At 38.2% G+C, this 12,265-nt stretch overlaps 2 protein-coding genes across 2 annotated transcripts; one reads left to right on the top strand and one right to left on the bottom strand.

Annotated features, from left to right (window-relative positions):
• Positions 1-1,816: 1,816 nt before the first annotated feature.
• On the top strand, positions 1,817-6,760 carry LOC107770535 (protein MEI2-like 2). Its single transcript, XM_075236452.1, has 12 exons — positions 1,817-1,974; positions 2,075-2,203; positions 2,284-2,750; positions 2,975-3,133; positions 3,225-3,341; positions 3,447-3,598; positions 4,023-4,114; positions 4,194-5,127; positions 5,215-5,299; positions 5,387-5,455; positions 5,692-5,871; positions 6,166-6,760. The coding sequence occupies exons 1-12, from the start codon at positions 1,932-1,934 to the stop codon at positions 6,277-6,279; spliced, it is 2,541 nt and encodes an 846-aa protein (XP_075092553.1). The 5' UTR covers positions 1,817-1,931; the 3' UTR covers positions 6,280-6,760.
• A 706-nt stretch (positions 6,761-7,466) lies between these two features.
• LOC107770543 (ribose-phosphate pyrophosphokinase 4-like) lies at positions 7,467-11,043 on the bottom strand. The gene is made up of 7 exons (XM_016589867.2): positions 10,762-11,043; positions 9,318-9,633; positions 8,969-9,064; positions 8,777-8,845; positions 8,566-8,694; positions 7,834-7,933; positions 7,467-7,739 (listed from the first exon to the last, which is right to left on the bottom strand). Exons 1-7 carry the CDS (start codon positions 10,881-10,883, stop codon positions 7,609-7,611), a joined length of 963 nt encoding a protein of 320 aa, XP_016445353.2. The 5' UTR covers positions 10,884-11,043; the 3' UTR covers positions 7,467-7,608.
• Positions 11,044-12,265: the final 1,222 nt, after the last annotated feature.

Genomic DNA, 12,265 nt, shown 5'->3' with positions numbered 1-12,265 from the left:
CTCTCTCTCTCTCTCTCTCTCTCTCTCTCTCTCTCTCTCTCTCTCTCTCTCTCTCTCTCTCTCTCTCTCTCTCTCTCTCTCTCTCTCTCTCTCTCTCTCTCTCTCTCTCTCTCTCTCTCTCTCTCTCTCTCTCTCTCTCTCTCTCTCTCTCTCTCTCTCTCTCTCTCTCTCTCTCTCTCTCTCTCTCTCTCTCTCTCTCTCTCTCTCTCTCTCTCTCTCTCTCTCTCTCTCTCTCTCTCTCTCTCTCTCTCTCTCTCTCTCTCTCTCTCTCTCTCTCTCTCTCTCTCTCTCTCTCTCTCTCTCTCTCTCTCTCTCTCTCTCTCTCTCTCTCTCTCTCTCTCTCTCTCTCTCTCTCTCTCTCTCTCTCTCTCTCTCTCTCTCTCTCTCTCTCTCTCTCTCTCTCTCTCTCTCTCTCTCTCTCTCTCTCTCTCTCTCTCTCTCTCTCTCTCTCTCTCTCTCTCTCTCTCTCTCTCTCTCTCTCTCTCTCTCTCTCTCTCTCTCTCTCTCTCTCTCTCTCTCTCTTTAGTATCTTTAAAATTTTAGTGGCTGTTCAAGTTTTTGCTGAATTGCGTGCTTTTGCATGTGGGTTTGTTATTTTCTTTGCTCTTAATGCTAAAGTTGTGATCTTTTTGTGATTTTCCTTGGTTTTTAATACTAAAATTGTGATCTTTTTGGGTTTTGGTTGGTTTTGTTTTACAAGGGGGAAGTAATGATAGTGATGCCAATTGTTTTGTCTCTTTAGTTTTCTTGAAAATTTTAGTGGGTGTTCAATTTCTTGCTGAATATCACCTGCTTGGCTTGTGATTTTGTGATTTTGTTTGGTTCTTAGTGTTAAAGTTGTGATATTTTTGGGTTTTAATGTTAGTTGTTTGTTCTTTTAGTTCTCTTTAAAAAATTAGTTAGTGTTCAAGTTCTTGCTGAATATCATCTGCTTGGCGTTTGACTTGGTGATTTCTTTGGTCATAGTGATAAAGTTGTGATATTTTTGGGATTTAATGTCAGTTGTTTTTTCTTTTAGTTCTCTTTAAAAATTAGTTAGTGTTCAAGTTCTTGCTGAATATCATCTGCTTGGCATTTGACTTTGTGATTTTTGTTGGTCTTGGTGATAAAGTTGTGATCTTTTTAGGTTTTGGTTGATTTCATTTCACAAGGGAGGTAATGATTGTGATGTCAATTGTTTGTTTCTTTAGGTTTTCTGGGTTTGACCATATGGAAAATGCATGAACTAAATTTTTTCCCTTTTGTCTGGAATTGTTTCAATTCTGTTGCGGTTTCCTCAAAGCAGTGAGCTTTTTTGTTAAAAAATTAGTGTTAGCCAGGGTTCTTTATCCTTGTTCATTTTGTTTTATAATTTTTTTTATGAAGAAATTGAGTATGATGACTGATGATTCATCACCTGGGGATTCTACTCGTGGTCATGTGTTAATTTGATATTAAGTCACATTTTGTGCCCCATGGAGCTATAATAGTGGAAGGTCAAGAATTTGTCGTCCATGATTGTTTATGTCTCAACTTTTTTCTTTATAAGGCTTGCTTTTGTTCACAAAAAAAAAAAAAAGGTGTATATAATGTGCTTTTATTGAAAATCTTGCTTATATGTTGATTGTTACTCCTTCAGTGAGAGATGTACTTTTATTCTTCAATATAGCAGTCTTTGTTTTGTTCACTGAGCAAGAGAGTCTCTAAGAGCTAGATTTCATTGAAATTCTTAAACATACTTTGAAGTTAAGTTCTGCTGCTCTTATTCTCATTCTTTTTATTAAGTGTTTACCTTGCTGAGTTGATGAAAGGAGTTGCATCCAATATAATTTGCCTGGATTGTGATATATTTGCTGCTTGAGCTTGAAATTATTTTCACCGTCATGACTTCCCTTCATGAAATATGCTTCTGAGGAAATCTCATTTTCTTCATATTTGCAGAAACTGATTAGATGGAGAGGTCTCTAAATAAACTCATTTTCAATGGCTCCGAAGGTAAATTTTTTTTTTCTAACATATGAAAAACATAAACCTGTTAGTCTTGTTATGTTCTCAACACGTTGTATATGTTTCAATCTTTTGCATATCTAAATAGTTCCATCGGCAAAGACTTCTGGTATAGAGAGGAACGCTTGGGAAATCCCCCTTGGAACAGCTGCGCATCATGCATCAACTGATGCAAGCTTGTTTTCTAGTTCACTGCCTGTTCTGCCACATGCAAAATGTATGTTCAAGTTTCTTCTTTAAGTTTCGTATCCTCCTTCAATTGGAGAGATTCCTTTGACACCTTTGGTCAATGTGCAGTAAACTTTGCTGAATCTGAGAACTATGGTCAATCCATTGATGATAGCTCACCCAGCTTAAGCAGACTTCATTTAGAAGATGAAATGAAAGATCCACTGGAAGAGGAACCAAGTCGAGATCGGTGTTTGCTCCCTGGGGATGAAGATGAGCTACTAGCAGGCATAATGGATGATTTTGATCTTAGCGGGTTGCCAACTCAGCTGGAGGACTTGGAAGATGATTTTTTTGGCAGTGGTGGAGGACTAGAATTGGAACCTGACGCTCCTCAGGATAACTCACTTAATGGTTTTGCAAAGTTAAGCTTGTCTGATGGTATTCTTGGAAGTATTGTTGGACTTCATGTCTTCCCAAACGGTGCTGGAACTGTTGCTGGAGAACACCCATATGGAGAGCATCCTTCTAGGACATTGTTTGTTCGTAATATTAACAGCAATGTTGAGGACTCCGAGCTGCAATCTTTATTTGAGGTAATATTTTAACGAAGTGCAGTCCTTACGGTCACGTCTCTTATTGACTATTCCTTCTGTGGTCTCCCTTGTTGTCGGTCAGATAGTCGCAGCTTATTCTGTTTGTTTCGGAGAAAAGCTCTCTTTTGTCCAACATATTATGTGCTTGAACACTGTACCCATTAGTATATAATTTGTCTTGAGAAGTAATACTGACCTGCTATAATTTGCTTTTTTCCTTGAAGCAATATGGTGATATCAGAACTTTGTATACTGCATGCAAGCATAGGGGCTTTGTGATGATATCTTACTATGATATCCGAGCTGCTCGAACTGCAATGCGCACACTACAAAATAAGCCTCTAAGACGGAGAAAGCTAGACATTCATTTTTCAATTCCTAAGGTCTGGGTAAAGATAATGTTCATTCTTAATTGGTAGACCTGCCCATATTTAAGGGCCAACGCTAACTGTCATTGTTTATTCCTATGTCCAGGAAAATCCATCAGAGAAAGATATTAACCAAGGAACACTGGTCATTTTCAACTTGGATCCTTCAGTATCCAATGAGGATCTCCGCCAAATATTTGGGGCTTATGGGGAAGTGAAGGAGGTAGCAACTTCGCCAAATTATTCACTTTAATGTTGTTTGTGCTTATATGCAACATTCAGTCAATTTATGATTAACTTGGTTGCTCATGTTGCATGGAAAATGCAGATCAGGGAAACACCGCACAAGCGCCATCATAAATTCATTGAGTTTTACGATGTTAGAGCAGCTGAGGCTGCTCTCAAGGCTTTAAATAGGAGTGACATAGCTGGTAAGCGGATAAAGCTTGAACCGAGCCGGCCTGGTGGAGCCCGTCGAAAGTATGTCCATAATTTTCTCTTTAATGGAACCTCTTGATGAGTTATGAGCTAGAATTTACCCTGTACAAGTGCTAATGGACTTGCATACATGCCAAAAATAAATAAAAGAAAAGAAGAACAACACCAAGAACAAAAAGGAAATTAAAAAAAGAATGAAAGAAAAAGAACTCTTGTTGTAGTTCAATTGGTAAAAGATGTCTGATATCCTATGCAAACAAGCGACACATGTTGATTTTGAAATCATTGTGAGAATGCTTGGATGCCTTGATGATGTCTCAGTTAGTGTAAACTAAACCCTGGTCTTCTCCTTGAAATATGGGATAATCATTGCTTTCAATCTATAGATGTCATTTGTGTGGATTAGAATGCAAGTTTTTGACTATATTCAAGAACAAAGATTGATGACTTTGCATCCAATGTGTAGCTTGATGCAGCAACTTGGTCAGGACTATGAACATGAAGAAGTTCGAACTTTTAGGCACTCGGTTGGTTCTCCAGTAGCCAGCTCTCCTCCAGGTATTTTCATTTTCATAAATGACTGGTTTAATCATGGAAAGTTCATGTGATAAGCTAAAGTTTCTGCTGTATCCAACAGGTAGCTGGTCAAACTTTGGCAGTCCCGTTGAGCCCAACTCATTGCTAGGTTATAATCAATCGCCCAGTCTGAGAAATCTCAGCCCTGTGAACGCCAATCATATGCCAGGGCTGGCTTCTATTCTTCCAGGCCATTTGTCAAGTCCTAAGATCACACCAATTGGTAAAGATCCGCGACGACTTGGCCATCTGAATCAGGCAATTACTAGTCCAAAGTCAGTGCAAGGAGTGGGTTATCAGCATTCTCATTCAGTTCCTGAGCATATACCACGTTTGAACATGGGATCTATGTCGTTTGGTGAGTCTAAGTCATCCGGGATTGGGATGCTTTCTGGTCCACAATTTCTTTGGGGAAGTCCCCCCATACAGTCAGAGCATACTGACTCTTCTGTCTGGTCAACTTCATCAATGACACATCCATTTGCATCAAATGGGCAAGGGCAAGGGCATGGCTATCCATATCCTCGTCGGCAGGGCTTGTTCCTCGGATCACATCATGTGGGATCTGCTCCATCAGGAATTCCTCTGGATAGGCATTTAGGTCTTTTCTCTGAGTCTCCTGAAACATCATATATGCACCAAGTTGCATATGGTAGTCCAGGTTCTAGTCACAACAATGGAAGTCATGTCATGAGTATAGGTGGCCTAGGGGCAATGAACATGGGTGTTTCTCTTGCTGGGAACTTCACTGAAAGTGGTTCTCCTAGCCCTAGAATGATGCCACTGGCTAGGAACGGGCATTTATTGTTCGGAAATGGCTCTTACAGAGGAATAGGAATGGCTAACAGTGAAGGGCTAACAGAACGAGGTCGAAGTCGAGGAGTTGAGACTGGAAATGAGATAGACAACAAAAAACAATATCAGCTAGATTTGAAGAGGATCATGAGTGGAGAAGACAGTAGGACTACTTTAATGATTAAAAACATCCCAAACAAGTAAGAACAATCTAATTCTGAATTAGGGAATTTTGAGTTTTTGTATGATTATTTTTTCGCTTAACCATTCCTGTTCTTCCTTATAAGGTACACTTCAAAGATGCTACTCACAGCAATTGACGAGACTCATAAGAATACATATGATTTCCTCTACTTGCCTATTGATTTCAAGGTAGTACAGTATATTATTATGTCTTCACATCTTCCAATAAATTTATATTGAAGGCCAGCACTTATTTCTATGGTTTTGCTGCTTCAGAACAAATGTAACGTCGGTTATGCCTTCATCAACATGGTGTCTCCTTCAAATATCATCTCCTTTTATGAGGTTTGTTCTTTTACAATACCACATTCCTGTTGGTTGAGATTTCTGCGGTGTGTGAAGTGCATATTGTATTTATTGAAAAGAAGAAAAAAGAGTACATGCAGTACAGCCTAAAGTTTGTATAGTGGACGATTTTGTATCCATCTCGTACATTAATGTAGTGTTTTTACGTATTTAAAAAAGCTTAGCATAGTTATATTTGTCTGTTTGAAATGACTTAGTGTGAGATATTTGTGCAGGTATTCAATGGGAAGAAGTGGGAAAAGTTTAACAGTGAAAAGGTTGCTTCCTTGGCTTATGCGCGTATCCAAGGGAAGGCTGCCTTGGTTGGTCATTTCCAGAACTCAAGCTTAATGAATGAAGACAGGCGGTGCCGACCAATTCTTTTCCGGTCAGAGGGCCAAGAAGCAGCTGACCAGGTAGCATGACTGTCTGATCTATGTTGCTCGGACTCTCCAAAACAGCTGTCGCACCCGTGTTGGATCCTCCAAAAATGCACTAAACTTTTGGAGGATCCGGCATGCACCCATCGACATTTTCGGAGAGTCCGAGAAACATAGGTCTGTATTAAACCTACAAACAAATAACTGCATACTGTTGAGCTAATGCAGTTTGTTGGGTTACGAGGCCAGCTAAATATAATGGTTTGATGTTGTTGTCTGCTCTGTCGCGTGCTCATTTAAAATGGTTTTCCTGTTCGGTCTTTTTTTCAGGAACCGTTGCCATCCAACAATCTGAACATTTGTGTGCGTCGGCCTGATGGGTCCTGTTTTGGAGATTCTCTGGATAGTCCAAAGGGTGATTTAGATGACAACCCTGAGAATTAGCTCTGCATGAACCGGGAAAGCGGATGACTCAATGAGTTCTAACTGTGAATAGAAATAGTACATAATAACTTATTAACCCGGAAATCGGATATAGTCTTGTGTGTGCTAGGCAGTGTCTTGCTTTTTGAATGAACGATACTCCAAAGCATACGGGACAAAAAATTATGATGCAGAGAGCATTTTGTTTATACCTTGAGTGACGATACCCTATTTATCTAGGGGAATTGATAAGGTGAAGCATTCAGGCAACTTGTGAAGTCTCTCTGCTTGTTGATATGCTTTGTTGCTAGCGGTGTAGAGAAACTTTCCTTTCTACTTTTTTCTTCGGTTGTCATGTAACTTGTGGTGGATTTGTATTAGCAGATGCTATACATGTTCAGAGAGTAATGGGGCTGTTTCCAAGTGTATAGGATGGAAAACAGACCCTTCCTCTGTTTATGAATTTCACCTTTTTACTGATTCAATGAAGGCAATTGTTGTACTTGACTGTGCAGTAAAATGTATGCTTCTACTTATTCTGTCAACCCAAGTTTTTTTTTCTGAGTCAATAATGCCAAGCATGTTGAGATAGAGTTTTGCTGAGTTGATAGTTAGCTCCTGTTGGGAAATTGAAGTTGAAGTTGAGCGTAGAACTGAGTAGCTTGAGCCAAACCCTCAGTTTAAATTGTTGTCGAAAAACAAAAATGAAAGTAGGACTTGCGCAAGAGGTTGGTCAGAAACTCTTCATGTTTGGTGGAGAGTTGTCATTCGGAAAATTATTATTAGGAGGTGAAAATAGGAAGGAGTTGTATTTGGACATGAATTTTAGTTGGAAAAGGACAAATTTATCAGTAATCATGCACTTCACTTAAAATACTCTTCAAACAAGTTTTATATATTTCATCAAAGTTGAATAGTATTATATATGGCCAAATCCGTTTGACAGTAGGATCAGATTTAAGCTCCATGTCACGCTGTGTTTCTTCTATTAGCAGCACCACTTTTCCATAGGGTCAATCTAAAGCAAAATCAATTGTTTTTTCTAAAGAAAATATCACTTTTCTGATAGCTTAAAAAGTATTCTGCCTTACAATATTGTGGGAGAAAACTTTGAGGAGCTTGTTCCAACTCATGTAGATAAGATCATGCATGTAGATAGATAAATATTATTTGTGCAAGAAACTAAGTAGTGGTTGTGCTCTAGAAAATCACTTGACAAAGTAAATATTTTATAACAATTGGGTTCAGCACATTAGAAGTTTCTCTTACAAATCCTTGCACAAACTCTCCAACAATCATAAGAATGATCATGTTCCCTTTCCACTACAACTGACCTAGCAAACAAAGTTCTCAGGTTTGAAGTGCATCAGCTATTGATCCTGCCAAACTTATAACTTCAAAAGGAGCTTTATCAACAATGGCTTTCACAGTGAGGGGACACGAATCTGTGATCCAAAAGTAAGTGAATGCTTTCTCTGAGCCTGAACACAAGATGGGTATTTTGTCAGTCAGTAAACCAGGTAAATAGAGAAGGAGAGAACTTAAAGTCAGCTGCATAGGAATACAGATAGTTACCATCATCCTTGTGAATAAAACGCTCCCATGATCGCTTAGGGAAAACTCCGTGAGTCACATACGCACTAACCTTTGCTGCACCATGAGCTGCCAAAACTTTCTGGTGAACCAAAGTGTCAAAGAAAGAATGCATTAGCAGTGCAAGCCATACGATCCCAAACATTTTAAAAATTAAAATTTTACCAATTCACTTATTTAAGATGTGAAGTCCTAAACTTTTACCAACTCATAATGACAAAGTGGAGGACCTGATCCTAAAGACAGTCATCAAGGTGTTATCACATCAGAAGGGGATCCTGGTTATAAATATACTGTACACACACACACACACACACACACACACACACAAGTTTATGCACCGGGAAGGATATATTAATCCAAAATGAACTTCGGACTGAAAAGATGGGATGCTAAACAAACAGATAGAATCTACACAGAATTTGAACAAGCAAAAACATATTTCCAAGCTGAAGGAAATCAGGTAATAAAGGACACGAAGCAATCAGAAGATTTACTCAATAGCACATCTCTTCAAACATCTATCTGTAAATGCAGAATAAGGAAAGGAAGAAACAGAGTTGTATTAAGACTGCTTAGCAACCCTTCAAGTAAAGAAACTGGACACTGGACGGACAGTAAGAATTTAAATTATCATTACGTCTAGTTGATGCAAATTTGAGTACCTGGGACACAAACATTATAACACTTATCACATTCAAGAGGCAGGATTACCTGGCATTCAATTAGGGTACCTCCAGATTGGACCAAGTCATCAACAATGACCACATGACAACCGGCAGGATTACCCTCTTTTAGCCTGACTATTCTCTTATCGCCCTCCCGGACTTTAGTGCAAATCACCTAGGAAAAGAAAATCTGCTAACTTCAAGCTGATATAAGGTAGCATAGAGAAACCAAAGAAGGAAGTCTATTATTTACTAACAGCAGGATAGTGACCCAATTGCTTGTAAAATCGCTTCCAAGCTCCATCATCAGGAAAGGCTATAACTATCTGGAATATACAAAATTTAACTATGTGATTATTTTTTGTCATCAAACAAATAACCATTTTAATACGTTAAGTCCCCAACTATGAAAAAATAGGATAAATATGCTTAGCAGGAAAAAAGCCTACCTTCTCAGACTGAGGAAGTTGCTGAAGCCGTTGCTTCAACAGCGGGATCCCAGTCTCAAACAGAGGCAGAACGTGGTCTCCAAAATAAAACCTCTCCTGCAGTAAAAAAGAAAAAACATAGATGTACGACCATAAACATCTCGAGAAACATTTGAACTAAAAACACATGAACGGGTCAAGTTGGTCTCGTCAGCATAACTTTGGAACCTCTAAAAACATGGGAAAAGGAAATTGAGCTGAAAGCCATTATCTTTTGCAGAAGTGAATTAAAGAATCCAAGATACAAGTAGCCTAAGCAACCATATAAGTGAAGAGGACCTACAATTATGTGAAAGAAATGAAATTTAACCTGTAATGCATGTATGTCATAGATGACTACACTGGTTGGACCACCCCTTGAGATTGGAATGTTTGATAATATTCTGGCCATAGTAAATGCAGTTGCCACATCTCCTTCCTCTTCCATCCGTTCAAAGGATCCCGTTGGAAAGAATGGCAATACAAGCGTAAAAGATGCGACAAACAGCCTCGGAAGAGCAAATATCACAGAAAGCTGTTCAAAGATGACTGCTGGTGAGCTGAACGATGCCAGAAAAGCAACATGCTGCCCACGGATATTGTGTGCATTGTTTATGAAGAGATTTGGAAAACCATCCTCGAAACTCCTGGAACATGCACAGATATAAAAAACCGTCAATGCAAACTATTTTACAAGTATCAGCACCGTTTCTAGGACCATCAGTAAACTATGTATAAAGTGCTCCTGCGTACAGATCAATGCAAACTGTTTACGAGTATCAGCATCGGTTCTAGGACCATCAGTAAACTAGGTATAAAATGCTTCTGCGTACAGATTGCCAATTTAAGGTATCTTTACTTGGTCTCAATAACAAAATATGCTGCAATTGGAGTCTCGAACTAACTTTATAAACAAGAAACAAGCTATTTTTCCCTTGTAAAGATACACTCAAACTCCACCACTGTGAGCAAAGTATAGACAGTCTTAACCGCAATAAAGAAGAAAAATCAAGGTAGATTTACGACTAGTGTAAAAATAGACAAACTTTGATGAATCCTCTAGATTGAATGAGACTTAAATAGAGCGAAATGGATATAGAGGATTCATACAGCTACAGCCTACCCCAACTCATTCGAAAATGAGACATAGTTGATACATATCACATACAAAGATCTATGCAAAATTATTTTTCCTTTGATCTTGCTAAGTCATTCCTCAGCGAGACTTTATTAGTCATGTGTCAATGTTTCATTAGAAAATCCAATTGAAATTTGACTTTCTGTTTTCAAATGTTAAATAAAAATGTGAAAAGTTAGTCTTTAGTCAAGCCCATTCCTAACGCAGGAACCCGGGATAGTGGTTTATTCGCTTACCCATTTAGTACGGCAGCATCCTTCATCTAAAAAAACTACCCCAACTAACAATGAAAAGCATTCAAACATAAAAAAGGGGGAATTTTGGTTCGATTTACTCTTATCAAATACTACTTAATCTTTTTAAGAGAATTATATGTAATAAAGTTTAAGCTCTAAGCTTTTGGATGGGGTTTACACAAAGTTAACATGTATGTATGGCATGACAATTAGCCATCTATCAACGACTACATTTTTCATCTGCTTGCTTCAACACGTGACAGACTTATAATAAATGAGTTCATTTCTAAAATTTTAAGCTTTTAAATGACAGCACAATTGAACATGGTACATAAACAAAGACATAAAGCAGTGGAAGATACATAGATACATAGAAAAGGTTGGTTTGGGAAGGGGGTTACCTCCAGTTAATAGAGTGGAGGTGAATGCAGTCGGATTCAGAAGCAATTTTGCGAGCAAGTTCCTCCATCTCAACACAGTGGTAGAGAAGCACTTGCTTCTTCGTCAGCGCACCATTCTCCATCGTTACAGTCAAAGTATTCTCTCACTTTTGCCGCCAATTGAGAGAGAGAGAGAGAGAGAGGGAAGGCGGAGAGAGGCGCGGCCTGTCTGCTGCTTTTAAAGTAGGAGTATGTCTTTTTGGCTGCCCTCTCTTACTTTTGCTGGTTTTTTATGCCTACCCAATCTTCCTTTCTTTTTGATTTTTGATAAAGCAAAGCGACTTCTTCTGCACAATTTCCACGCTAATTCAATCAATCAATTAGCCACATTTCTAACTTGTAAAGAAAATTATTTCATAATTTTTTAAATAAATAATCAAACTACTATAATGTTCTCACTTAACTAATTAAAATTTGACATTGACTATATTCTGTGACATTATTTGAGATAAACGACACCATATATTGGAATATAGAATATCAAACCTTTATATTAAAGAGTTTCCTTTATCCTACACCTTACTCAGAAGCATAAAATCTATAGAAAGATTTTTTAAACAAAATGGGTTGGTAGGGCACCTACAATCCTGCAGGCTTTTGAACGGTGCCTAGTGATGGTAACTATTTTATTTTTCTTGGACAAAAAAAACCAATACTGTACTATTTTATTTTTGTCATTTCAAACATGTTGTCCATTGCCCTTCGTAATTTTCGCAGTCTCACCTACTACTAATGAACAAGGCGGTCCTATGGTTAAAGAGTCCCTCGTACACCTACCGTGGGATGAGAAGGCCGTTAATGGTTAAAGAAGAATGGTCCGCTCTACCCAGCTCTTTAGAAGGGAAATTTAACACAATAGTACGAGTTATTAGTGTTTGGCTAGAAACTGTGTGTGTTTGGCTACTTAGTTTGAAAATTACGTTTGAGTAGCAATTAGTGTTTGACCAAACTTTTAAAAGTGTTTCTTAAGTGTATTTTTCTCAAAAGTACTTTTTAAAAAAGTGTTTTTGGAGAGAAGCTATTTTTTTCTGCTTCTGCTTATCACGACCCAATTTTTCCGTTGTTTGGTATCGTGATGACACCTAGTTTTAGGGATTACTTAAGCCTAACATTAATTGAAACAACAAACATTATTTAAATAACATCTAACAAGTTAAACAGAAATCTCTTAAAATTTTCAAAACCGGTAGTACAAGTCATAAGCTCTACAGAGTTTGCTAAAATTTTCTAAATACAACTGTTTGAAATAAAGTACACAATATGAATACAAATCAGAAGGTGACTCCGAAGCCTGCGAACGCAGTAACAAGTTTACCTTGAGTCTCCACAGCAACAGTCCGCACAACTAGCTAATGATCAACTGACTTCGAAATACCTGGATCTGCACAAAAATATGCAGAAGTGTAGAATGAGCACACCACAGCGGTGCCCAGTAAGTATCAAAACTAACCTCAGTGGAGTATAT

This window comes from Nicotiana tabacum, chromosome 2 (assembly GCF_000715075.1).
Source record: "Nicotiana tabacum cultivar K326 chromosome 2, ASM71507v2, whole genome shotgun sequence".
Classification (NCBI taxonomy): domain Eukaryota; kingdom Viridiplantae; phylum Streptophyta; class Magnoliopsida; order Solanales; family Solanaceae; genus Nicotiana; species Nicotiana tabacum.
The sequence above is the reverse complement of the archived record's forward strand: the minus strand, read 5'-3'. Positions and strand labels throughout refer to the sequence as shown.